The sequence below is a fragment of the Rhinolophus sinicus genome, linkage group LG05 (genome assembly GCF_036562045.2).
Source record: "Rhinolophus sinicus isolate RSC01 linkage group LG05, ASM3656204v1, whole genome shotgun sequence".
Taxonomy (NCBI): Eukaryota; Metazoa; Chordata; class Mammalia; order Chiroptera; family Rhinolophidae; genus Rhinolophus; species Rhinolophus sinicus.
In genome coordinates, this window is record NC_133755.1 from 620,776 (window position 1) to 648,435 (window position 27,660).

At 55.6% G+C, this 27,660-nt stretch overlaps 1 protein-coding gene across 3 annotated transcripts in view; it reads right to left on the reverse strand.

The window, feature by feature from the left end:
* PXDN (peroxidasin) overlaps nucleotides 1-27,660 on the reverse strand; it is a 67,119-nt gene that overhangs the window by 6,421 nt on the left and 33,038 nt on the right. For all 3 annotated transcript variants that reach the window (XM_074331616.1, XM_074331615.1, XM_019752024.2), the window contains 15 exons: nucleotides 27,063-27,134; nucleotides 26,631-26,702; nucleotides 25,130-25,299; nucleotides 24,028-24,145; nucleotides 21,846-22,015; nucleotides 17,656-17,928; nucleotides 16,760-16,876; nucleotides 15,397-15,555; nucleotides 14,217-14,329; nucleotides 13,326-13,482; nucleotides 11,404-11,512; nucleotides 10,705-10,862; nucleotides 4,695-6,198; nucleotides 2,349-2,483; nucleotides 1,533-1,741 (listed from right to left, as the gene is read on the reverse strand). In XM_074331616.1, coding sequence (XP_074187717.1) covers nucleotides 1,533-1,741; nucleotides 2,349-2,483; nucleotides 4,695-6,198; nucleotides 10,705-10,862; nucleotides 11,404-11,512; nucleotides 13,326-13,482; nucleotides 14,217-14,329; nucleotides 15,397-15,555; nucleotides 16,760-16,876; nucleotides 17,656-17,928; nucleotides 21,846-22,015; nucleotides 24,028-24,145; nucleotides 25,130-25,299; nucleotides 26,631-26,702; nucleotides 27,063-27,134 — 3,536 coding nt within the window. The remainder of the gene's footprint in view (nucleotides 1-1,532; nucleotides 1,742-2,348; nucleotides 2,484-4,694; nucleotides 6,199-10,704; nucleotides 10,863-11,403; nucleotides 11,513-13,325; nucleotides 13,483-14,216; nucleotides 14,330-15,396; nucleotides 15,556-16,759; nucleotides 16,877-17,655; nucleotides 17,929-21,845; nucleotides 22,016-24,027; nucleotides 24,146-25,129; nucleotides 25,300-26,630; nucleotides 26,703-27,062; nucleotides 27,135-27,660) is intronic.

The following is a 27,660-nucleotide window of genomic DNA, read 5'->3' on the forward strand; positions in this document are numbered from 1 at the left end:
GCTCCTGCGACTACCGAGGGCAGACCGGGCGCGCAGTGTTCCGAGGACTCTGGGTTCTCGGGGAAAAAGTACAGAAAACCTGGCTCTGCTTCTCTCTAAGCAGCTGGAGGGAACCGGTCAAGTCACCAGGAAGCGGAGGTTTGTCCGCGAAGGGGACTGGCTCTCCCGATGGCTTGGAAGAAGACGCGCGTCTGCCCGCACAGGACCAACCTCTGCCATTCCCGTGGGAACGCATTTGGAGCTGGATAAACCAGCGAGAATATTTATCAAAGAGCTAAAACAAAACAAAAACACCAGCTTCCACGGTGTGACAATGAGAACGTACATGCTTTGGGAAGGCAGGTGTGCAGCGAGCACAGCTTTCCTTTCTATGTGAGCTCGCCCACGGCGTCAGAACCCACATTCTGTGTGTACATGTTTACCATTACAACAAACATACTCACAGGAGAGGGCACGAGCTCGCAGACAGAGGCAGATGACATCAGCTCACACATGCACAGACGTTAGAAACTGCTAAATATCAACCCAGTTTCCAACATTTACTGAGGGAAGTCACCGCCAGCCCACGTGGGTGACGAACGGGAACCACTGCTTCAGGAAGGAGCGGCATGTCCGTGCCGCCTCTGCACTGCCCATGTCTCTTGCACACGGGCCCTGGCTCTGGCCGGCCCACCTGCCCCTGTATGGCCCAGTGGTCACTGCACTCTGGTGCCCCATTTCCTCACCACAGAGGACCAGGGTTACATGGGACGTGTCCACACGCCCCCCAGCTTTGACACTCCATGAGTCTGAGCAGAGTTTGAGTAAAGCCACAATTACATTCAAATTAGAAAGTGAAAACTGAGGCCCCCCAGCAGTGGGATTTCAGATGCCAAGTAGGAGCCACTGTGCGAGGACAGCGGCCCCACGAGCCACGTGGACGGGGACGTCATGTTGCCACCCCACCCCCCACCCCGGGCCGATGGGCGGGACAGCCAGCCCCTCCCACTTTCCAGGGCTTCCTAAGTCCCGGGAATGAGGCCACCGGAGACCTGCGAGGCCTGCTCACCTCTGCAGGGGCGTTTCCTAACCTCTCTTTGGTCACGTAAGTTCTATGCAGACGTTTGGAACACACGGCTACTTTCTAAAAAAATTTTGATGTCTGCTATGCTTGACAGGTTTCTTTTTCACCTTTTATCTGTGGGCACAGATACTCAGGCTACACAGAGGTCCTTCTACTCAGACTTCTGTGGGCTTTTAAAGAAAAGCTGGGAGCATAGCTACTCAAGTTTTGTTTCCTGCTTCTCGCACTTAGTATTTCAGCCATCCTACTAAATACTACAGATGTCACTGCAAACTTCAAATCGTGACTTCCTGTGAGGTCCCAGGACACCCTCGGTGTGGACACATGCCACTAACAAGCTGCAGAGCTGCCCACCTGTCTCCCGCTGGCCCCACTCCGGCAACAAGGTGCAGATCTGAGCAGAGACACCCACACTGGCAGTGAGCAAAGGCACCAAGCACACCGGGGCGGGGTCTCGCACACGGCCCACCTTCACAGCAGTCCTGCCACACGCGCAGGTCGACCCTGGGAATGTCGTCACAGCTGCCGTAGCCGTGGGGAAACTCCGCCACTCTGAACACATCCCTCTGCACACGCGTGATGTTGTCGGAATTGTCACACAGGATCCTGGCCAGGGACGTCTGCTTGATCTGCGTCAGCTGGGCCGGGGAAAACAGCCCGGGGTTCTCATACCACAGCCTGTGACCGCGGAATGGCACAGCGTCAGAGAACCGGAGGCCCAACCCCACGGGGCCGGACCCGCGCGTCCTCTATCACTCCCAGCATTGCGACGCTTTCAACAAGATCCCCTGAACGTGGACCCAAGGTCGCTCACATCCCCCTCCAACAACAAAACCACCATGGGACTAAGAACGGCAGAGCGGTGTCTGACGGACGGGCCCCCAAGGACCCCTGAAGAAGCCCCTGCTAAGTGCTTCATGACAGGCAGGGCCACCTCCCCGCATGACACTGATCAGCAGCCCTGTACCAAGCCTGAGCTCGCAGCCCTCTGAACTCCCACGGTGGTGACACCGGAGGGACTGTCCATTTCTAGGAACAGGAATGGTCTGAATAACGGAAGGGACACGAGCGCACCTTCGAGTCAGGTTCTGGTTAATTCTGATGCTGCGGTGACAGGCCAGCCACAGTGAGTGGGAGCTGTCACCAGCATGACGAGGGGCAAAGCCATGTTGCACTCTTAGCTCTTGGCAGGGACACCGGGCCGCCACCAAAGGCCCTCTCTTCCCCGAGTCCCCGGAAAGGTGCGTTCAGGAACAGACTGTCTTGTGGGGGCACCTGCAGTTACCTGTCCCCATCTCGCAGGCGCCTGAACTGCGTGCTCAGCAGACACATCAAGGTGGGGCCCAGGCGGCTGCCAGGAACCAGGTCTTCCACCATGAGGGCAGGGAACAAGTCAATGTTGAGTGGGGACCCGTACAACCTGCAAAGGAAGTGACACCTGAGGGTTACGAAACAACGCTCTTTCCGGAAGCGCACACGGCAAATACAGAGAAAGTCCCATTTCTTTGTCATTATTTCACGTTCACTTACAGAGACCTTCACTTACAAAGAGACTTCATCCTTGCTTCTGTAAAGCAGCTGTCCACGATATTTGTACCAAGAAAATGTTTAGGAAGCAGGGATAGTATGAAGGACTGAGGTAGCAAGGTTTAAATATTCAAGAAGAAGAATTTTCATCAAACTCTTTTCTTTCCTTAGAAATACATGCTTCCGAAGAAAGAGCTGACAGCTTCTGATCTGACTTCTCACGATACCCAAAGAATGTTCCAGCTGCCGCTCCAAGACCTTTTGAATGAGTCCTATTCTGAGACCAGCTTTGACACAGCCCTGGACTAGACACACTGTGACAAAGCCGGTGGGGCTCTGACCTCAGTGCCACCACCTGACAAGCAGCATGAGGGCAACGTCCTTCAAAGGGTAAGTTGCGATCATTTCCTCTAAGTTCAAGGATATTCACACCGAATTCCTCGCTCAGGTGCCTTGCTCAGGTGCGGGGTCAGAAAGAGCCTTGCAAGAAGACATCTGGTGCCCGACAGAGCAGGCTCAGAGCGAGAGAGCTTTTCCCAAAGGACGCAGCATTCCCGGGGTGGGGTCCTGCTCCCCTTCTGCACCCCCACCCTCACCCCGCCAGGATGCACCAGCACAGGCTCACCAGACAACGACCAGGCACTGGGGACACCAGATACAAGCAAGGAGCTGTGTCCCAGAAGGGGACAGGACGCCTTCCCCACCCCTCCCCCGCGGGCTCGGGACACACAGCCCTGCCAGAGCACAGGACACGTGGGTCCCTCAAGCCACCAGCAGTGCTAGCCTGGAGCTCCAGCTCCCCCAACCGCTTTGAAGTAAGTTTGTCAGATGAGAGAAATGACTGGGGACCCAATCTGCGTCAGTCTGGACCAGAAAAAGGAGGATGTTAAAGCACATAAAAGACACAGTTCCCATAAGTCCTAACGAAGCAGCACTGTGGCCAAAATGCCGTGGCACCACAGAGCACACACCCCTCCCTGTGGCAGCAATCTAATCCCATGATTTAAATGGACTTCAGGGCGCACAAAACTTAGGAGGACACACGAGCAAAAAGTCGTTTTCCTCTAGAACACACAGGACAGGCACCAATGGGGGCGTGTTTAACTTCAGCGTTCAGTGAGTGATGTGGGAATCAATAATTTACTGTTCGGTGAGCTGCGGAGTCCAGAAAATATTCTAAGTGAGTCTTTAGAAGAACGTTCCCTTTCTTCTTAAAACAACTCCTTCAAACGTGAATGAGTGTGTCTTAAACACACAGTGGCCCGTGGACTCCATTCTTAAGGGCATGTGAGGGTCAGTGTGGAAAAGCTCCAGCAGTGGTCATTCCATGAGAGCCTGCGTCAAAGCAAATGGTGCCCACACCGCAAAAAGAAGTTAGTGAGCAGAGCGGAGGGTAGACGGGGCACCAAGGACAGGAGAAATGTGGGGAGCTTTACATCTCATTAGCTCCCCGAGGGGAGCAGACTCGTGTCCCTGGGAGCCAGAGTGCACTGCACAGGCAGTGCTGTGTGACTGCTTTTCCCGGGATGGAAGGGGCTGCCCAGGGGCCCTGACCCTCCCCAGGCACGTCCTCACACATCCATCACCACAGGCCTCGGAGATGTGCTCCCGGGAAGGACTGATGCCACTGCAAAGTCCCTGAGGCCATCAGCAGGGCCCCGGGGACATGGACAGCAGCTGGGCCTGGGCAACACAGTGGGCGAGTCTGGGGAGAGGCTCCGAGCCCAGCCTCAGGAGCTGGTGCCTCCAGGCCCCACGGGGCCACCTCTGGCACTGCTGATACCACAGCAGGGTCACTTCCGGGAGCCCCAGGTAGACATGGCCTACGTCCTGGCGTCTTCCCCTGCAGATCCCTCACCGCACCTCCTGCTGCCAGGCCCCTGCCAGGCAAGCACACGCCTCTCTCAACTCAAAGCTCATTGCACATGCGGCTGCAATCACCATGCGCTGTCTCCCGCCGGCCGGCACCAGCACAGCCCCCACCCCCACCGGCTTCTCGTGTGTGACCCCTGGCTGTACATGGCCCCCAGCAGTGCCCCGCCCAGCATCCTTTGCCCATCAGACATTTACCAACAAGAGGTAACCGTGGTTTCCTCCCACTCACCGTCTGAGCTTCTCCCGGATCTCGGGGTTTTTGATTTCATTTCTCAGGTCCTCGAAGGTGTGGGCGGACGACAGGTTGCAGTAGACGCGGTAGTCGTGGTAGGGCGGGATGCCGTGGTCGCGGCCCCGCTGGATGTTGATGGCGGCCAGGTCCAGCGCCACCGTGTGCGCCATGGAGAAGAGGCGCTCGGTGAGCTCGGAGTTCACCAGCTGGGAGGGCACGCGCATCTTCCCGGCCACGCCGAACAGGCCCCGGAGCAGAGGGTCAATGCCGCCCTCGTTCACGATCCGGAAGGGCGAGAAGAAGGCTTTGTGCAGGGGCACGTGTCCCTGCGCGATGGGCTCGAAGTTCTCGTCCAGCCGGTAGAGCACGGGGTTGATGAGCGTGTGGCCGAAGCGGAAGGCGGCCGTGGCGAAGGCGTTGAAGACGCCGGCGTTGACGCCCGGCTCGTAGCCGCGGTACTCGCCCAGCATTTTCATGCCCACCTCGCCCAGCACCTTGGGCAGCCAGTGCCTGTACGTGATGTGCTGCATCTGCGCCCCCACGATCTTCCTCGCCTCGTGGTAGATGGTGTCGCCGTCCCAGTGCGGGTTCAGCGCCAGCAGCTCGGTGGCCACGCGGTTGTGCTCGCGGAACCACAGCGTGTGCATGCTGGTCAGGCCCAGCTGCTCGTTGGCGCGGTGGTCGCCGGCCAGGAAGCAGGGGATGGGGCTCTCGTTCTCGTCGCGCATGCACTCGGTGGGCGGCCCGGCGGCGAAGGGCAGCAGCGGCTTCCCCGAGCGCTGCACGATGCCCTGGCGCAGCAGCCCCCGCTGGCTGGCCAGGTCGCGCACGGCGCGGGCCTCGTGCTCCGAGCTCCCGTACACGTTGGACGCGTCGATGTAGGAGGTGAGCTGGTTGATCTGCTCCCGCGGGTACACGGAGTTCATGAGCAGCGACGTCATGCCGCTGCCGCACACGGGGCTGGAGCGCACGAAGAACATGCAGCGCGCGCCGTTGCGCACGCGCGGGTCGTTGGGCGGGATGGCGAGCGAGAAGCAGGGCGGGTCACTGCTGCACACGACGCTGCAGTGCTGCCCGTCGGAGAAGCGCGCCTGGCTCAGGGCCACCACCGTGGAGTCCAGGTCGTGGTCCAGGAACTGGCCCCACTGCATGAGCATGTGCGTGAACTGCGCGTCGGGCGTCACGGCCTCCGTCCCGATCAGCGTGGTGGACACCAGGCGGGGCATGGGCAGCGCGTGCCCGTGGTACAGCCGGCCGGGGTTGATGCCCCGCGGGGTGTTGAAGCCGTTCTCGTACACGGACTTCAACAAGCGCTCGAAGGCGGTCAGCGAGGCGCCCCACATGGGATGCTGCAGGTTGTTGCAGGTGCCGTCGTGCGTGCGGTACTTCTGGTGGAAGCACATGTCCGAGCAGTTGTTCACACGCCGGTGCGCGGTGCAGCCAGACAGGTTGGCGATGAGGCTCAAATACTGCGGCGACACGAGGTCGTTGTAGTGGTAACCTGGAAGGGAGGGCAGGCACGGCCTTATCCCCTGGAAGGGAGGGCAGGCACGGCCTTATCCCCTGGAAGGGAGGGCAGGCACGGCCTGATCCCCTGGAAGGGAGGGCAGGCACGGCCTGATCCCCCTGGAAAGGAGGGCAGGCACGGCCTGATCCCCCGGAAGGGAGGGCAGGCACGGCCTTATCCCCTGGAAGGGAGGGCAGGCACGACCTGATCCCCCTGGAAAGGAGGGCAGGCACGGCCTCATCCCCCGGAAGGGAGGGCAGGCACGACCTGATCCCCTGGAAGGGAGGGCAGGCATGGCCTGATCCCCTGGAAGGGAGGGCAGGCATGACCTGATCCCCCTGGAAAGGAGGGCAGGCACGACCTGATCCCCCTGGAAGGCAGGGTAGGCACGGCCTGATCCCCCGGAAGGGAGGGCAGGCACGGCCTGATCCCCCGGAAGGGAGGGCAGGCACGGCCTGATCCCCCGGAAGGGAGGGCAGGCACGGCCTGATCCCCCGGAAGGGAGGGCAGGCACGGCCTGATCCCCTGGAAGGGAGGGCAGGCACGGCCTGATCCCCCGGAAGGGAGGGCAGGCACGGCCTGATCCCCTGGAAGGGAGGGCAGGCACGGCCTCATCCCCCGGAAGGGAGGGCAGGCACGACCTGATCCCCCGGAAGGGAGGGCAGGCACGGCCTGATCCCCGGACGCCAGGCGGACGGACGCAGCCCTGGGCCCTCCAGCGCTGCGCCGCGAGCCTGTGGCACCTCTCCCTCCCGGCATCTCGCAAAGGCCTCTCTGCTCGTCCTCCACCTGACCCGCCTCCGCACAACTAACCCGCTCCGAATCTCGTGGCGTCCGAACCACGGTTCTGCTTCCTTTAACAACCTGTACAACTCAGCCTCCCCACGTGGAGCACGGTCCCCAGAATCCCGTCCTACCCCCTGCACCCGCCCCCGCATCGTGGGGGCTTCATGCCACTTAGTCCCCACATCCGATCCCTCTCGCCCTCCGTGTATCGTCATCATTCCTGACGACTGTGCCCTCTCGCATTGGAATTCCATCACCCCGGCCAGATGTCCCAGTCACCTTGCCTGGAATTACAAAGGGTTCCACCAGGGACGCGCCCTCCACTGGCCCCACGCGCCTCTGATGACCTTGCCTTCCTGCCCAAGACCTCAGTCTGCCCACCGGCTACTGAAGAAACTCCAAGCGGTCAGCCTGGCAGACCGCGCGCACGGACCTTCCTCATTCAAGGTCCCACTCTTCACCTTCAAGACCGGCTCGGCCCAGCCAGTGACTCCACGTCCCAGGTGTTCCGGGGGCACTTTCCAAACATGCTCCCACCAGGGGTGTTCCCAGCTCCATGCTCACAGAATAAACAGCTCCACACACGCCAGGGGCGCGCGCTCCCAAACCGGCCGCTGACACAGGGGTGCGTGCTGACGCAGGGCCTTGCGCTCCCACAGAGGCGCGCACTGACGCAGGGCGGCGCGCGCGCTGCAGGGCGCGCTCACGGAGAGGCCGCGCTGACACTGACCACACACGGGGTTCTCGGTCCTGACGTGTCCTCTTTCTAAAGGATCTGAGGGCCCCTACACCACTCTGCATGCGTTGGTGCAGGACACAAGCCACACACCCCTCATAGGGGGCGTGTCCAAAATACCACACAGGATGCAGGACAGAGCTAGACGAGAAGAAATTCCACAGGCTGCGGAGAAGCAATCAAACACAAGCGCTTTGCCAGAGGCGTGGCACCGCGCTCCGGGCCACTTGCGGCTCTTGCTCACTTAGACCCAGACTCTTCAGCAGCGTGCGAGCCACCAAAACCGCGCAACGGGGATGTCAGGCCCTGTTCACAGTTACTCTAGGCAAGTCTAAGAAAATTCTCAGTCTTGACCATCACAGAGTAGGAAGAAAACCACTTCCTCCCACATGTCACCTGGCCCCCAGGAGCCTTCTTCCCACACCATCACTTTTTCTGCAGCGTTGTCATCGCTTTAGCAGTGACTGGGGCCAGAGTGCAGTGGCCGGGTTCCTCCCGCCACCTTCCCAGGTGGGGCCCCTGGAGGGCAGGGAGCAGGCACCGGCCAGCAGAGGGTGGACACAGACACAGCTGCCTGTACACACTGGACGCGTCTGCCATGTGTTTAGGAACGGAGCCTCCTACAGTTTCACTGATAACGTGCTGCAGAACCAAGCCTATCTATGACAGCAGATGCAGAAGTGACTTCTGGAAAATGGGACTTAACCAGGAATTTTGCAAGCTGCCCTGACCTGTTCACTCTAGTTTGCTTTAGGAATTAAAACTGTCTCAGAATACAGACAACTATGGGTTAAAATACTGGAATGTGAGGACGTGTATACCTCCAAGAACAAGGCGATGGACCAAACAAATGCTTCACGACAGAAAAACGCCTGGGAAGCACTGTGAGTGGGAAAGTTTTACCCCACAGCGAGTTATCATTGTGGTTTGCGAAATGAGGGCACAGGAAGGCCCAGAGGAAACGTCTCGGAGGCACACCTGTGTGAGCGTCCAGAGCTGGGACAGCCCTCCCCAGCCCCTCACTGTCCTGGCCCAATCTGCCCTGTTTCACTAAGGGTCAGCTCCCCACCTTCCAGCCACTGGGGCAAAAATCATGCCGTCCTCTCTGTCACCCTGTATGTCCAGGTAACGAGTGAATCTGTCACCTCTGCCTTCATACTCCTCTCACCAGGCCACCCTGGTCCCAGTGCTGTCACCTCCCTCCCAGACCATTCCACACATACCTGCCCAGTTTCCAGCATCTGCCTCTACCCCTCCATGGTGACATCACCCATCAACAACATCCATGTGAAATCACGCCACTTCTCTGCAAGAACCACGTGGCTCCCATGTCACCCAGAGCTGGAGACAAAATCCTCACCTCTGACCGAGGACCCCGAAAGCTGCCCATCTCATCTCCTGCTCCAGCCAACCTGGACTGCCTGCCCCTCCTCAAATATCCCAAGTGTGGCCCTGATCCTGTCTCCCCCCTGCCCAGAGTTCTCCTCTGGCAGACATGGCAGGGCTGGGCCTCTGCTTGAATGTCACCCTGGTGACATTTGCTGCACCTGTAGAAAATGGCACCCAGAGGCACTCAGGACTCCCCAGGCCGCCTGCCTGCCAGATTTGTCCTTCCACTCACCACGTGGGGACTGTATGCACTGTCCCCACCTTCCCAGCCCACCTGCACTGACATGTCAGACCCCCGAGGGCAGAGCTGTGTCTGTCTGCAGCTGCCGCCTCTCCAGGTGTGGCAGAGAACACGTGCCCACACGTGTGCAGAGGAAGGAATGCATGCATGAATGAATGCGTAGGTGCCTGTGTATTTATTTAACTACTTTAGATAGAAGGAAACAAAATCATCTCAGGTTGTGGGCGAGTTGAGTGATCCTTCTTGTCCTTTGTCTTTTCAAGTGTCCACATGTCTGTGACCAGCACATATGGACACGGGGCCGGCGGGTAGTCCCTGGGGAGACGGGCCTCTCTGAGTAGCTGCAGTGGGAGGTTCAGGACCCGCAGTGTTTAAATCAAATGAAGGAAGGGAGGCAGTGCCGAGAACAAACACGGGGCACCCAGGCTGGGGCCGGGAGTGGGGGCCAGGAGGCAGCAGAGGGGCAGCCCGCACCCCCACGTGCCCCAGCAGCAGCCCTGTGCCCTACAGGCAGCAAGTGCCCAACAGACACAGCACAGAATGAAAACGTCTGACATTTCTCCCAGGGTGTGCCTGCGAGCTGAGGCTGGGGGTCCTCCAGAAACCGGTGGAGACGTGGTGACATGGCTACCCCGATCCCCCAGCAAGCCAGTGCCCGCCAGATGGGGAAGCAGGAGCCACAGCTGCCGCAGCCAGGAAGCCGAGCAGACTGGCCTCAAATGTGGCAGGACTGGGGACCGACCCACGCAAGGACCGTGCTCCTGAGATGGGAGAAGTGACCTCCAGCTTTCTCCCCATCTCCCTCACCTGACGCATTTGTATTTAAGGATAATGTTCAGTTCCCGAGAACATTCTTGTCCTGACGGGAAGAGAGGCTCAGCAGAGATAAGTTAAGAAAACACCGAACAAGCAGAGAATGGTAAATCACGCCGTGGCCGCACTTCCCAGGGACGCTACTGCTAGTATGTTTCCCAGCGATGTGGGCACAGCTACCACCTGACGCGGCAGAGGCTTCTCTCACTTATGGCAACGCCACGCACCAAGGCAGCATTACAGGGAGCAGTCACCACATGCCACCCCCAGTCGCAGGTGCAGGGACATTACAGCAGCTGGGGCTCCACGAACATCACTTCTAACAGCTGTGTGGACACAGCATCGTCCTGCAAAGTCTTCCCTCAAACGCCCTTCATCCCAGAGGACCCGGGTGGGCAAGGATGGCCTGGCCTAACTCTGGGCCCACACGTCCACCCCGACTATCTCCTGCACAGACTCATGGGACAGGAACATTGGAACCTGTCCCCAGAGGGCCACCACCCAGGAGGGGTCCCGGAGGGGCCTGGGTACTGACCGGTGCCGTTGAGGTCCACCATGAGGCCGTGCTGCACGTGCTCCTGGATGAGCTGCAGCGTGCGCTCAAATATCTCGCCCGCTCGCGCCTGCTCCACGGTGTACGGGTCCCTCGGGTAACGGAACAAGGCCAGCAGGTCGTTCGGGGTGCGTGGCCGGCTAGCAGTGAGGGCGAAAGGGACAAGGGACAATTACTAGGACAAAAGCCACTCCATCCAAACACATGACAGCATTTAATGTTTCTGAAGCTTCTCTTCTCCAGGGAGACATACCGTACCTTACTCATCCCAGTGGAAGGCAACAAAGCAAAAGACACTAAAAACAAACCGTTAATTAGGTCACAGAAAAAGCAGACGCTATTTCAGTGCAGATGCAGAGAAAACACTCTGGGACTTGCCAACGTGAACAAATCCACGAATGGCTTGGGAAATACTTTGTTTTTGCCAAATCGTTGAGTAACAAGCCAGAGGAACAAGCTGAAATTTTTAAGAAATGTTTCATTTGTGAAGCATAGTTCAGCCTCTACTTGGAAAGGATGTGTTGTCTTAACCCCTGGCAAGTTGACGCCAGCGTCGCGTGTGATTGCTAAATAAGTTTTCTTCAGACGGAACAGCTGCAAGTGTGCGTTAGAATCACCTGCCCCTGGAAAGCCGGAGCTGGTAAGTGCAATGAGGGCCAGGCTCCCTGCTCCCCCATGTACCTGTCGAACAGGTGTGTCCGCGTGGAGTTTATAGCTCTGTCAACAGTCGCAATCGCTTCCACAATTGATGTGGCTACAAATGGATCCCCGTTTCGACTGACGTCAGGAACTAGGAAAGCACAAAGTCACACGTTACCAGAAAAATGCTGCATAAGTTACTCATAACGTCTAGACACTACATCACTTAGACTTAAGACTTGCTTTCCCCAAATGTTATTTCTGTGTCTCACACCATAGCTTAAATTACTTTATCACAAATTCTATTAGAAGCTATTTCCAAGAAGGATGGAAATAACACTTTTAATTTTTGAAATCATGTGACGTCCCACAAAAGGACAGGGAAAATGTAGCTGTAACGTAAAACACCAAAGCATGACACAGGCGGGAGAGGTTAACTCAGGCCAACCCGGGGGCCAGCCAGCCGGGCAGGAAGCCACCGGTGAGAAGTGTTAACTTCTGGTGGATTGTTTGTTCCATCAAAGGCCAGCCCTTCTTTGGTGACTGGGTGTCACCTGCTCACCCCTTCAAGCCTGGTTCCCTCCATCATTGCGCCTGATCCGTGTGTCATTACATGGCCATCAGTACACCGCCCTTTTCCCGAGTCAAACAGATGAAAAGTTTTCCTAGGCAGAACCCCTATTTCTGCGTATCTCAAACAGCCCAAATTTACTAATTTTTGAAACCTAATATTCTTATACCAAGGGTAGACAAATGAAGCAGACGATTTTACATAATTTTATCACTAATATTTCATTATTATCAGTGATTTAAATTGAATTTGTTTTTCTCTAACCAATGATGGCAGGAAAATATGAAAACACTTATTTACCTTTAAAAATATTAATAAAGGAAATTCACCAAAATGTTAATAGTGATTATTTCTTGGGAGTGGGAGGTTATTTTTAAATTTCACATATAATTAATTCAAGTAGTAACTCATACTATTTTTCAAATATAAAAATAAGGGTTAATTGAAAACAGTTTTGAGTCATGGAATGCATCAATTTAATTTTACATTCGTTTCACACACTATATATAAAATGGTAAAATAAGGTCATTGAGCATTTTTCCCTAAAAAAAAAAAAAAAGCAGTCTTTCAGTTATTCATGTTTCACGTTTAGTAGGTGCATGTGGGGTCTGGGCGCTAAGTTACCCAGTTGTTCCTGCCTGGGCATCCACAGGCCCATGGAGAAGGCAGCCTGGTCACGTTACAGGGGAACAAGCAGGAGAGCAGACAGCGCGTTGGGCTGTGTGTGGGAGACGCTGACAGCGGGTGCAGAGCGGGCAGAGCTGCTAGGAGGCAGGTGTGCGTGCAACCAAGAGGCTAAGCAAAGCTAGTAGGTGTGCCATACACACACCAAGTGCGAGTGACACATCCCGACGTCTGTACTTTTAGGAAGATGGAAGTAACGTTTGCAGAGAGCAGACAGGGGGAGCCTGGGGGACGCTGGGGTGAGCCAGGGCGGGCCACACGCAGAGGTGGGACCTGTGTGGCTCCAGGGAGGGGAGGGTCAATGATGAGCTGGAGGTCTATGTCGAAGATGCTCGGGAAGCAGCACATCCCAGGACACACGGCCACTCCCGGGACACACGGCCACGCCCGGGACAGAGAGAGCTAGCGAAGGTGCCAGACTCCTGTGAGGCAGTTAACTGCACCCACGCTTCCTCCCAATGGTGACTGAAAATCACGCGTCACCACGTTTGAAGGGTTGAGATGCCACTAAACCCACCAGCAAACCCAGAGCAGGGACGCTCTGCCCAGCGGGTCAGCCACAGAGGCCTGCGGGTCCCCCAGCAAACGGTGCGGATGCCTGGCGGGCCTTGAAGCCCAAGCGCCTGGGTGTTGCTTCTCTGCGCCAGCCTTCCAGCCCACACAGGTGGGGACGGCGATGCCAGCCCCGGGACACGACCCTGGCTCTTACCGTTGACGCTGAGCACCATGCTGACCGAGGCCTGCCCGATCGTGTTCCGGGCCACACACTCGTAGCGGCCGGCGTCCGCGGTCCCCACGTCGTGGATGGTCAAGAACCCCTCAGGACTGATGTGGAATTTCCCACTTTCCGTCACTTGCACCCCATCCTGGAGCAAAACAGAGCAGAAATCACAGGTGAGTCAGACTCGGCAGCAGACAGAGTTTGTCCTGGGTGGGGCGGGGCTGCGTGTCAGGGCCTCACAGAGGGGAACTTAGAGGTTGAGCTTAGCGGAGGTTTGATCAAAGTCCTCAGGACCAACTCAGTGGGACACACGTGGCCTCCGTGCCTGCGCAGACCCCGAGGATGTGAGCAGACTGGCTCCTGGGCCTTCCCAGGATCGGGACGGGACGTGGGACACAGGCTACGGAGATGGACAAGGAACCTGCACTATCTCGGGCAAGACAGACGCTTGGGCCACACTGGGAAGGCCGGCGAGTCCCAGCCGAGGAGACCCAGGCGTCACCAGCCCCACCCCCGTGGCTCCTTCCCAGGGAACCACTGCACGGGACCACCCGCCATCCCGGCGTCTGGACACATTGCAGATCAAGCACTTGTTTATATGTTTAACACTGTTACACATTTTCATTGGGTTTAATAAAAACAAAACAGAGAAATGAAACAACAAAAAGCCTTCCCTACTAATTACAAAATCGGGATCTAACAGGAGGGTTGCTTTGCTTTTGTCCCCGAGGACGTGAGCAGGAAACCGTTCTGAGGCTCTTGTCCTGTTTTCATTACTGAGGACACCGGCAGAACGTTTTAATGCAGGCTTGAATGTGGGCGTTTGCTGTGGGAGGACACGGGGCAGCCACCGCACGTGACGCTGGGCACAGCGCGTACCTTGTTCCAAGTGATGGCCGGCTCAGGCTCCCCCTGGGAGCTGCATGGCAGCTGCACGTCGGTGCCCGACTCCACTGTCACGTCGCTGGGAATGCTGACGAACACCGGGGTGACTGGAAGGCAAGTGTCCGTGGTGGAGAACCCAGGGAAGCTCGGGACTGACGCCCCAGGTCCCTCCCCCAGCAGAGCAGAGACAGGGCCCCGAGGACTCCTGCCAGTCAGCCTGTCTGTTCCTAGCGGCATCTGTACAGAGCACAGGAGCCAGAAGAGACCGGATGGCCCACTGCCCGCGAGCAGAGCTCCGGCCTGGGGAGGGACGAGAGCCCCCAGGAACGAGGCAGGACAGAGGGGGCCTGAGAGAGCTTGATGACCACGAAGGAAACCTGCACTTGACAGGGCAGCTGACCTCACCTCGCAGCGAAGGACCTGGCCAACGGTGGCAGGTCCTCATGGGCTTTCAGGGACCCAAGTTCTTACCCAACAGGCCAACCAGACTCCTGCCCAGTCGGGAATAAGAGGGGAAAACCCACAAACCCAGTGCCAGCCAAGCACATCAGAGATGCAGGAGGGGAGTGGTCTCCCAGGCCTGACCCTCACGGGACTCTCCACTCTGCACACAGGCCTGGCTCCCCATTTGAGCTCTACAACCTCTGCACCTACAGACATCTATCCTGGGTCTTTATAGAGGCATGAGGCAATGTGGGTCCTTCGGAGTGGAGAAAACATGGGCCCTCCAGGAAGGACGGGAGGAAGAAAGGGTCAAATGCTCAGAGGCCAACAGGAAACAGACCCGTGCCTCCAGGACACGGGTGGGGGTCTGTTCATGGGTCAGCTGACTCAGACCCAGCGCTGCCTGAATAGCCACCCAGGAGAGGTGACATGGCCTTCTCTGAAGTAGGAGGTACAGCCAGGGGAACAAAGAGGTCCATTTCACGGTGACAAGTCGGCCTTATCAGAGTTCAGCACTGGCATCATTAAAACATAAACAAACGTTGTCACGGGCTAAAGTGAAAGACAACGGTTACAGCGTAAACACCTTGAGATTTTGAGAAAAAGGGACAGCTACTCAAGAAAGGAAGAGCCAGCTCCCGGCAGTTAACAGTGACATGGACGCTGGTGCCCAGGCCGGTCCTTCCACATGACCAGTCTGCACACGGCACCTGCACCACCAGCCACGCACCTCTGGGCTGTACCGTCAGGTGGACTGAGACCCTCTGGGAGCCGACGATGTTGACGGCCTGGCACTCGTACTGGCCCTGGTCGTGGAGGGCAACACTCGAGATCCTCAGTGTCCCTGATGACAGGACCAGGTGCCGTCTGTCCACCGACAGCTGACTCCCTAAAAGGCAAGGAGACACGGGTCAGTCAGTGGACACATGGGGGTGACGCTGTTACCGGCGATAAAGTGAATCAAACAGAACTTTATCTGAGAAAATGAAAGGAATGCAGCAACCTGTCTTTGCCGGAGTGAGGGCCCGGGCTCATCGTCCCAACCCTCGCTGGTCAGCGAACTCAGACGTCCCTCACACGCCTGCGTCAAGTGCCAGCACGAGCTGCGTGCAGTCAGGTCAGGGATGAACAGAACACATCCGCCATCCCCAAGAAAGTCCTCAGAAGGCGTGTGCGGCAGATAACAGGGCGACAGAGCTACGTAAGCAGGAGTCAGGACGGCAGGGGGATCCGGGACCCTGGGATTGGCTGGGCCCACGCTGGGTGTGAAAGGACACACATCTGGGCAGAGGGCAGGGGACTGGAGGGACTGAAAGGTGAGGTCACCCAACCCCTTGGGGATGAGCCTTCCTTCCTGAGGACTGGGAGGCCCAGTGTGGGGGTACACAGAGGGCTGTGGGAACCCCTGGAAAGCGCCCTCACGGGACAAAGGGACACAGCTGCCCTTTGGTTCAAGGCAGAGGTCGTCAGCAGGTTCTCAAGGTCACCCTGTGTCGAGTCCAGGACAGAATGCTGAAAGTCCACCCAGTGTGGGCACCTGTCCTCCCTCACCCCGACCTTGTCAGCCAGGCTCCTGTCACCCCTGGGGATGGTCTGTGCCTCCTCAAGCCCAGTGGCCAGCAGTTCACCCACCTGGGTAACGGGATGGACCCCAAGAAGTAATGTGATGGAGAGATGGTAGGAGCGCTCTGGGAATTAAAGTGAGAGCAAAAGGGTTTTCTCTACTGGTTTCCAGAAAGTTCTATCCCAGGTGTTGTTAACTTTCATTCAATGCTGATTAAGTATCCATTAAAGGTGAGACACAGACCATCTGGGTGAATATGATCGTGAGTAGAAGGCCACACCCTGTCCCTTCAATAAGGACAGACTCTGATGCGAGTGGGGGTGCCCACGGCTGGGGCAGGTGGAAACCTCTGGTTGTCCCCAGAGCCTGGGTCATGCTGGATTCAGCCACCTCGGCCCTGCCCACAGGACGGGGGTTTGCCAGGCCAGACAGACAGTGTGAGTTGAGTCTGGGTCCCAGGGAGGGAGGGAGGGAGGGAAGGAGAGAGGAAGGGCGGGGGCAGGGCCAGGAGCCCAGGTCAGTGTCTTACCTCCTTTGGTCCAGGCGATGACGGGCTGCGGGTAGCCCTTGGCCTCGCACTGGAAATCGACCGTCTGTCCTTCAATCACAGCTCTGTCCTGAGGGGTCACAGTGAGCTGAGGAAGAGCTTCCGGAAGGAAACACATTGGGAACGGACATTAAAAGGACAGCATTGCTGAGAATACCACACACCCTGGCGCTGCCACTGTCCCCCCATAGAAGGAGCTGCCCCAGTAAGGAGACGACAGACTCCAAAGGACCCTGCGGTCACTGCAGCAGCTGTGCACAGGTGGGGAGACACGTAAAGGGGGGGCAAAGGGAAGTGCAGGGAACGGGCGGCGGGCGTTTCTAGGCATCACCCTGCAGAGAGCAGACACTGGTTGGACACCCGCGCCAGCTACAAGTCAGAGGACAGCTGGCTTCCTTCCAGGCCGCGGACGCAGGCCGGCCCAGAGACAGTGCGTCCTCAGTACCGCCAATGGCTAGAAACGTCACTGAGTAACAACTGTGCATAGTGATGGGGTTCTTTTGTTACTATTGGGTGAAAAACACGTTACAGAATAGTGTCCCCAGTGTGATTCCATTTTCATAAAAGTAACAAGCACAACAAAGACAGCGAGCACCAAACAAGGGAGTGGCCAGATGATGCGAGAACGGCAAGGGCTCGTGAACTGGCTTCCACATTTACACACGCCAGGCGCTCCGGGTGCAACGGGTAACGGCCAGAAAATAAAGCCCCCCGTCCTCTGAAGCTTTGGATCAGAAAATAAACCAACCACCAGGTCACAGGTAAGGAGTCGGGTGGTGGAAAACACGATGGGTAAAGAAAAGCCAGTTCTGGGCGCAGGACCAGGGCCCGGGGTGGGGCTGCTCAGGGAGGGGGTCCCCGCGGGGCCCGACTCTCACCCTGGACGATGATGAAGGCCGTGGCGTGGATGCTGCCGACGCTGTTAGCCGCGAAGCACGTGTACTCCCCACTGTCCTCCTGGGCCACGTTCTGAATGTAAAGGCCGCCCGAGGGAGTGATGCTAATACGAGGGTCGACCGGCACCGGGGTCTGGTCCCCTCTCGTCCAGGTGATCTGGGGCAGGGGGTGGCCGGTGGCACTGCACTCCAGGGTGACACTCTCCCCGACCAGCACCTCTGTGTTCTGAGGCTGGATTACAAAAGTGGGTCGAGCTGTGACAACGAAACACAAGTTCGGAGTTATTTCTCTAGTTTGGCAACAGTTTGCTGAAGTTTTTCTGTTTTCATGCTATGAGCTCTAGCTAGTGACCTCTAACTAAGAAAAACAGACACATTCCACCGTGTCCTTGCCTTCTTTATTTCTTACAGAAAAGTGCAGAAAATAAAAATGGGCCACTGCCATGGGTCACACGAGCCATCAGCAAGTACGAGTGACGAGTGACAGTCGTGTCTTGTTGATGCAGGGACTGGACTCTCGAGAACTCTCACTGTTTGTCCCAAACACGTTATGTCCACCTCACTAATAGTTCTTATGGGCGTAACACTTGTCTTTAAAGAGTATTCATACCAAATAAAAGACTCTGTTTCACTTACAAATTAAAACTACTCTGAGATAACACCTTTCAACTGTGAAGCTGGGGAAAGAAAACCCCACACATTTGTTAACATGCTTCGTGGGTGAGTCTGGGCAGAAACCGAGCTCTCCCACCGCGGCGGCCCCAAGTGTCACCTGGAGAGGGACATGGCCACATGTCTCAGCACTAAAAACCCATAGGCACTTTAGCCCAGAAATTACCCACAGGGACCTTACGCCATACATTCAACAGAATGTAAAACAACACACACGTAGAAGGCTTTCTTTAATGGCTGTGGTGTTTCTTTGGACGGACACCCTCATCCATAATTCTGGAATCCACAAAGCTCCAGAAACAAATATCTTTTCATAACTTGTTGATAAATATCGACCTAAACCCTCATGAGGCTCTTTAGCGTCCTCATTTTCCTGTGAGTATCCCGGCCATTTGTTATGGGGCGTTGACACGTTGATTATAGGTGTGCACGCGCCACCTGCCTTCTGAGAAAAGTCCCCACATTAACGAATTTCAAATATCTGGCCCCAGGGGTTTTGGATAAAGGCGATGGACCTGTGATAAGAAAAAGTCTGGGGAGAAAGCTAAACATATCCATACGGGAGAAGGTTTTTGTTACATCATCACAAATCCGACACAGCTCAAAGGGAAGGCTTGCGACTGAAGGGGAAAGCCTCTAGCAGCGGCACAGATAGTTTTTCCAGAAAGAAGAAAAAACCACTGTAACTTGGGGACATGGGGCAGAGGGAGGAACTAAGTGGGGACACAGTGAGACCTTTCTACACTGTTCTATGTTAAAGTGTAAGCCTCACCTGTCAAATACCTCAGTAACAGAAAATGACAGAAAGTAGAGACGGCATTCAACACCAGCATTTCTAGAGAGCGGCAAACCAGAGGCTGGGGGCTGTGTACAGGGAGAACGCAGAGTAAAAGAGGGCCTGAGGCCAGGGGCAGGGCCGTGATCTCAAATTGTCCTTAAACAGAGAAAGATCAGACAAAGGGCGAGGGACCGGGAGGCTGGGTCCCCCAGTGCTACACCAACTAGAGGTCAAGTGGCCCCACCTCCCCACCCAGGGAACCATGCTGAGGGGAAGTGGCAAACAAATCTCATTTTAAATTCATTAACCGAAAGCTGGTCCTCATGTGGGTTTGCTGCCTAATTCACTCCACGTTAGGCAGAAGAAAAGTGGCCGCAGGAGAAGAGCTGAGATGCAGAAAGAAATAAAAAGAATCAGAAGTGATTAATATGTGGGTGCAGCTAGACAGGCATTAAGAACACAAAACGATGATGTTTTACACGCTGCAAACACAAGCCAGGCACAGACTGAGAGGCATGACTGCATTTTGGAGGTAAAGGTAAAGACTGGCACTGCAGCTCTTTAATTTAAGAATGCATTTAAAATGGCCTGGAATAACTACTGAAAGAAAAGAAATAAAGTGTTAACTTCCAAACTAGGAAAATAGAAAAGGAAAAATAATTACTCCAAAATAAGGCAAGGAACACAGAAAACATTGTTGGATAAATAGTTCAAAATAAGATGTAGAATTTATGTGTGTAAACATGTCGCTTACTACAATAACCATAGATGGAATCACTTTAAGACAATGTCCACTTGAATTTTTTTTCATGTGACTCAATGCTGTTTGTAACGAGCCTCCAATACTTATGGGTACAGAAAGGTTCAGAGCAAAATGATGGGACAGACACTTACTCACCAGAAGGAAGCTGGCTGCATCTCTATTAAGCCAGATTAACTCTGAGGCAAAAGCACTGACAGGTAGAATTGTTCACGACCAAAAGTTTAGTTCATGGAGGGAACTACAAGCCCCTAATAACAGAGCTTCAAAATATATAAAGTATATTTAGCCCTTTAGACTCCCGGAGACTTACAAGTTGGTCTATTGTCATTACTACATATTGTCACCAGTCTGGGGACAAGGCTGACAAACTTTCTGGGAAGGGCCAGAGCGTACGTTTCAGGATCGCAGACCACACAGCCTTGTTGCTGCTCAATTCTGCCGTGGCCTCAAAACGCAGCCACAGACAACTTGTAAAAGAAGGCGTGTGGTTATGCTGCAATAAAACCTAGTTTATAGACACTGAAACCTGACTTTCTTGTAATTACCATGCCTCCTAAAATAGCATGTATCCTAAAAACGCCTACGTTTCCGTCATATAAAAATGTAAAACCGTTCCGCATCCCCAAGTCTTAGGAAAACAGGCAGTAGGCCAGGTGTGGTCCACAGGACAGTTTGCCAGCCCCTGGCCCAGTGGCCTTGTCACAGATCGGGGGCGCCCCTTCACATGTGCTTCCGTGATCTACACGGACGTGCTCATCCGACATTCAGTGAGGTCACCATTCCTGAGGAAGAAACGCCTTCGAGGTGGGTCATGCTCCTGCCTGGAGGGCAGCCAACCTGCCACCCGAAATAAGTTCCTTCTCAGGCCCCACTTTTCCTTGCCCTGCAACCTATGCTGGGGGCACTGCCGCTGTGCACTGCCCTGTGAGTTTTCCTACTCCTCACACAAGCTCCTTCTGGGACCAACAGCTATGCCTTCGAGATTCCGAGCAGCAACGAGCCTTGGTGGAGACGCCCAAAGCCCTGTGGGAGCCGTGTCACTGGGCTTTGCTCTCCCTTGAGCTGCAATTCGATACTAGGAATTGTCATTCGCTACAGAAATACTGTGTGTGTGAATGCTCACCTACTGGGCGTACCACACGATACAAGTGTCAGACCAGTTTTTCGGAGCCAAGCATCTAAACAAAGGCTCACACACAGCCACTTACACTGCCATCCGACAGTGGGTAGGAATATAAAATGCAGGGAAACCCAGGCCCAGAGTGGTTTGCAAAGGAAGCCCAGGACGTAGGCAGGTGTCACCAGGCAGGTGTAGGGGGCACCCCTCAGGAATCGACTGCTGGCCCAGCCAGCAGGGAGTGACAGCACAGACCCTCCCCCGTGCTGTTTCCAGCAGCAGTGGCAGTCGTGGACCACTGCTCGGGACTCTCCAAGGGCCAGATGCTCTTCTGACCACAGCCCTGCAATTAAACACGTTGGCAAGAGCAGGCCTGCCGCCGGTGGGACCCACGCCAACTCCAGGCCACAGCGGAGCCTTACTGGACTTGGACGGTCTTTTAAAAATCAGGTGCCAACATTTTAGATGTGAGGATTTTGCATAAAATTCCAGATTTTGGCTTTGTTTTCAATAACCAAAGCTCTTGGCACAATGGAGACCCCACTGACAAACAGGACACCTGGCAGCTGCCCCTTAGGATGGGTGTGAGGGGCGGGCCTGGTGTGGTCTCGCAGGGGTCCATGGCCCCTCTGGTGGCCGCCTCACCACGTATCCTAAAAACCACGTGCCTCAACTGTCCACTCGGAGTGTCTGTCCTGCATTAGAGGCTGACTGTGGGCCAGTGACGGGCGGGGGTCGCCTGTGACCCCGCTGCCAAGCCCCGCGGATGGCGTCTGACCAGCAGGGCACAGAAAGAAGCGGCCTGAGGACGAAGGACCCTCATTTGCACACTCTCCACGTACCTGGAGACCCAAAGTACCTGAGGGTCACTTCCTGCGTCTTCGCCTCCCCAGCCACGTTTTTCGCCATGCACTGGTAGATGCCCTGGTCTGTCTCCTGTGTGTTCTGGATCATTAGGGTCCCATCGTCCAGCAAGTTCAAGCGGGAATCCGTCTTCATGCTCAGCTCGTTGCTGCAAAGACAGAAAGCCATGCGTGCCAGCCCTCACAGCACAGGAAGGCCTGGGCCGGGCCGCAGGGGCATCCTGGCACGGTGCCCGCGTCTGGGGGCCCCAAGTGCCAGGAGTGGAAGGGCGGGACCCCGTGTTCCCTGGGACTGAAGTCATGGGTGTCCCTGGGACAGAGGCCTATGCAGTTGCATCTCTCATTAATTCAAATATTTGCTTGTTATTTACATGTGCAATCTATAAACATTTAATTTTTAAAGTGGTCCTCATTCCAAAGGGAAAAAATAAACACAATGGAAAAAAAAATATTTCCCTTTGTTTCTGGCCAGTTCATTCAAGACAACAGGGTAGAAACACTTATGTTATTGAAAGCAAAAGATTACATAGCTGACAGCACACACCCATCCTTGTTTGTGAGCATTTCTGTATGGATTCCGCTGAGACCCAGGAGCTCCCAGACGGATGGCTCTGAGCTGCGGGAACACCGCTGTGCGGCCCACCCCCTTCCTCGCCCGGCCAGTCCCCCAAAAGTGAAATCCGTCCTCGTTCACGGGGTGCTCTGGATGGAAGCAAGCCACCTCAGGCCCCACAAATGAGACTCTTACTGAGGTGGCCCAGTTCCTGCCCATAAACACTTGAGCCAGCAGGTGAGGTAGGCTCTCAGGTGACGCAGACCCACAGGGGAGGCTGGTCCACAGGGGAGGGGAGGCTATCCCATGGGGGGGAAGGGGCGCTGGCCCATGGAGGGGGGAGGGGGGCTGGCAGGAACTGGCAGGGGGAGGCTCCGCCCTGTGCAGACATCAGGCCTGGCTCTGTTCTCCGTGACCAGCTCTAGGGTGTTAACTTTTTGTATCAACGTGTTCCGTATGAATGTGGGTGTGCAGGGCTTAAGCCAAACATGCTTCTGTGCCTTTTCAATGTGCACTTCAAAGTACTTCAGAGCTTGCAGTGCTCACTCTAGATTTTCAATCGCATCCACTTCAGAGCCAGCCCAGAAGGTATGTGACGTTTCCCCACACTGCAGTGGCCCAAGTCTGACGACAGCTCAGTGGTGAGGACAAGTCTGGGCCATAACAAACCCCACGTCTTTACAGCCAGGAACTCGTCTTCCCGGTCTGCACCGGGGGGCTCCCAGACGCCCAGCTCAGCGCCTGCATCTGCCATTCCTGCCAACACTGGGGACTCAGGAGCCCAGGCAGACTCCTAGGTCAGCCCGCATATGGAGCACGAGGCCCAGGTGGTGTCGGGCTCCCATCTCCTCAGCGTCCTCCTTGCTCGGTCATGACAACACGGCCCTGCAGCTCCACATGGAGACCTGAGCGCCGAGGTGACAGCCTGGACTCTGCTCCTAAGTGATGGTGGCAAAGTGCTCGTGCTCATGCACACACTGAGGATTAAGCCCAAAATGGACGCTTGAAATGCCCCCTTTACCAAAGACCCCACAGGCTGACCAGGGCCCTGGAGCAGGTGACCCCATCCCACACCTCTGCTCCCCACACCAAATGCTGGTGGACAAAGGGGAGACCTCCTTTCAGGAACAAGTAAGACGCACACAGGAGCTCAGCGCCTATGTGGTCACTTGCGGGAGTCTCCCAGGGGACCCCACCCAACACAGGGCCCCTCACCTAGTAAGGACAGGTCCCAACGCTCGAGGGGCCAAGCCCCCAGGCATCACACCCCAGGGCTTCCAGCCAGAGAAAGCAGGTGGGCACAGAACCAGTTTTCCCTCCCAATCCTAACCCGGGCAGGGGTGACATGCAGCCCTTTAGAGCAAACGCTGACCAGGGGAGAGTGGGAGCGAGCTGCTTCCCTGGGCGACCCAGCTGACGGCCCAGGGCCCTGGGACACGGACACATGTACCGGCCCCACTGCTGTTGCAGAGCAGAGAAGATGCACTAGTGTTTCCTCCTCGATGCCTCTTCCCCACGGCAGAGGAGCAGGGTCAAGGTGGGGTCTGGAGGTTGTGCTGTGCGCTGTCCAGCAGGCAGGGCACCGGGACCATCCAACACCCAACGTACTTGTTTCGCAGCCAGATGATCTCGGGTTTGGGGTTGCCCTCGGCTCTGCAGGTGAAGAAGACGGTATTCCCCGAGGTGACGTCTGCGTCCTGCGGCTCGGACGTGATCCGGGGTCTTTCTGCACCAACAAGGAAATGGAGAACTTCCTGGTCTTAAGCCGTCAAGGGAGCAAGGACCCAAGTGACACCCCTTACGTCATGAGCAAGTCACAGGTATTCAAGCTGTATGCAACTACAAATTTCCCCACAAAGTGGCACAGTTTCATCCACAGGAGACCACGTGACAGGCCAATCCCCACACAGCATCTTATACTCAGAGCCTTGGGGCGGCCTCACAGTAAGGTGTCTCGGACGCGCACCCAGTGGTGTACGCAGCTGTCAAGGAAGTGAGACCCCTGTGCAGACCGCGCACTCCATGAGTAACGGTGTTCAGTGAATAACAGAGTAGAAAATAATACTTTTTAGCCAAAGCAACCGGCAGCAGTAAAGGGACATAAATGATGACACCAGTGGCTCATGTTACCAGCAGGGTCACTGATGAAGTGCACTGGCTTCTAATCCTCCTTGTTTGTCTTTAATATGTAAAAAATAGCAATGATGCTTTAGAGGAAGAACTGAAAAACTAGGTTTAGCATCACAGAAAGGGCTGAAACAGAAAAGGCATGGCTCTGTGGGCATCTGTAGGGAAGATTCAGCCATGCAGTCTGCTTCGGGCTCGTTCCTGTTCTGCAATGTGGAGAGGTGTCCCAGGCACACGGTGCCGAGCCCACATGCATCAGAGGCATGAACGTGAGTCCCGCAGCCCGTGCGGCCACCGCCCAGCTCAGCTCCCAGCCGCCGCCAGGCGCCTTCACCACCTGAGTCCTCCCACCCCCGGGGCAGCATCAGGCGCACTGGCAGTGCACTTTGTTTGGTAGGTTTTGCAGGGAACCTCAAAGGAAAGCCCAAGTTCATTAACATAAAGTTCCTCACGGATACTACAGAGCAGGGCTTTCACCGGAGGGTCGTCGGCAGGTCCCCCTGGGACTTGCTTTTGGGAACCAGCCAGTAAAGACAGGGCTGTGACCGGCCACCCCCCTGCCACGCCAGCACGGTTCACTCACCACAGTCTAGCTCTTCTGGGGTGATGGTGGCCACCGACCGCCCCTGGATGCGTCTAGGGTATTCGCAGGTGGCAGCTGCCTGCGCGTTGCCCGACCTAGCGTAGGCTTTCAGCAAGTCCGCCAGCCACAGGATTTCACAGTCGCAGTGAAGTGCATTGGAGTCCAGTCGCCTGTGAGAAGCAGCCAGTGAGACACGAGACAGCAGACACTAACCATTCCAGACAGACCAAACTGGACAAACAGAGGCACGTGGCACAGCACGGATCCCGCCCAGACTGGCCCGACTGGAAAGCAAGCCCAGACCCACACGTCAGCAGCCTGGACAGCAAGGAGCACGGTGAGGGGTGGTGTGAGGCGGCGCGTTACACGTGAGTGTCAACCACCACAGGTTTCATGGTCAAAACAGAGACGTCTTGCGAGAGACGCAGGACGGGGCACCTTATAAACGACTACTATGTTGTAGGCACTGTGTCGTTTCAGGGGTCCTTAACTGTCCCTCAGGGGATGACAGTGGAGCTGCATGACCTGGTTGGGGTTTGTTTCCAGAGCACTGATCTCACAGACTGAAGTTATCCCAAAAGTTGCTGAGAAAGTGCGTGTGCAGCCAGACACCCCCATCCCCACAAATGTGACAGGCAGGGGACCCTCCACCTGGGCAGGACGGCTGTTTGTGCAGCACAGCGGTGAGAAGCAGCTGCCCCCAGGGACCAGGGCACAGAACTGGGACAGTGGCAGCTGCTGGCCAACGGGCCTGAGCTGGCTCGTTAGGAAACCCCACTGAAGCGGGCGCTGCCAAATTCATGGAGGAGGAGCTCACAGGCCCCAGAATTAAAGGGGCATTAAACTCATCGTCCTCTAAGTCCACAATGCAGGCCAGGGCCACGCTGGGGAGACCGTGGCCTGTGACATCACACCTGCCACCTGTATTTCTCCAGGACGGGCTCAGAACCAGCCCTCTACCTGGTCATTTCTCTGATGACCACCCTCAGTGGAATTTACTGGGCTCAGTGCAGACAGGATGTCACGACACGGTGCCTGAACTCTCAGGTGTGTGGCCGTGGGTGGGGAGAGCACGGGCCTGCTGGGTGCAGCCCTCCGACCCGACAGCCCCTCTCGACAACAAGACCTCTGTGAGGGGTCACAGGGTGGAGCGGGCAGACCAGATCGGTGTGATTCGCTACGTGACACTGGCCGGCCCGCCCTGGACTGGGGCCACGGGACAGAAGATCACCAGGAAGTTACTTCCATGCAACATGGAAATAAAAACTGACTTGAGGAAGTTAGACTTGATTTTTAAAATGTCTTATTTGACTTAAAGAATTAACCACGGCCGTATGCCCTGGGGACCTCGGTTCAGTGTCGCCTACTAATGGCTGTGACCCATCTCCTCACTCAGGGTCTGTCCTGATTTGTGGTGTGCACGTCACGTCCCCCAGGAAGGGGGCAGGCAAGTAGAAATCAGGCTTTGATGGGAAGATAGCACAAAAGGTGTCGTACTTACAGTCTTTTCATAGACTCCAAGTGACTGAATGTCCCTGGGACCAAATGTGTAATTCGGTTGTTGTGCAGAAATCTGTGGAAAGAGATCGTTCATACAACAAACCACCTTTGAGAGCACTTCTAAGACGTGTAGAAAAGAGCACAAGCAGTTGAATACGTTGGCTTTTAAAGAAAACTCTGATTGTGTTCACTTAATTCCAATGAGTTCAGAGCAATGCTATTTAGTCCAGAAAAGAACTAGATATTTTTCTGTTTTATTGCCACTCCCAAACAAAGAGAAAACTGTAAGTCTTGCTTGTGAATTGTTAGACAGGAGCTCAGTTTTATACAAAGACCATTCTTGGGTGTTTTAACCAATAGTAACCTGAACTCTATCACAGCTAAAGATAAATAGCCGTCAGCAGGTGAAGGTCAGGAATAAAACTCGACTTACAGCCTTTCCAGCTTCGGCAAATGTTGAAATGAGTCTGGGTCCAAAGTTTCTATCTGATTAAAGTGCAGGTACCTATAGAAAGTTAAAAAAGAAAGAAAGAAACAATGTAAATGATTTTAATTACTTTTTACAGATCTAGATTTACTGTTCAAAATGATTTTTCTAAAGTCATTTCAAATTCATATGTCAACAGGTAATTCTCTAGATGGTCTACACTGTGGGGGAAAACAAAGCCACCCAACAGGAGAATGAGAACCACTGAAAACTGGGCCCAGGCTTTATGACCGAGTGACAATGACAACTACGGGTCAGACACTCCGGCCGAGTCCCCGCACACCCCAGGGGGGAAGCCATGACTGCTCAGCCCCACTGGTTCACTTCCAAAATATCTGGACCTTTCTAGGAAAAAACCAACATCATCCCAATCATAGGACATATGCAGGCCTGTGAGTACCTTCCTTCAAATCTCTGAACTTACGTGTGGCTGCAGCAGGGGCATGAACTGTAATGTGACACTGCGTGTACTGTCAGCCACAGAAACCACGTCAGGAACCCCTAAATGGCACCGAGGTGAGAGGCTGTGCTCCCCAGAGCCCTT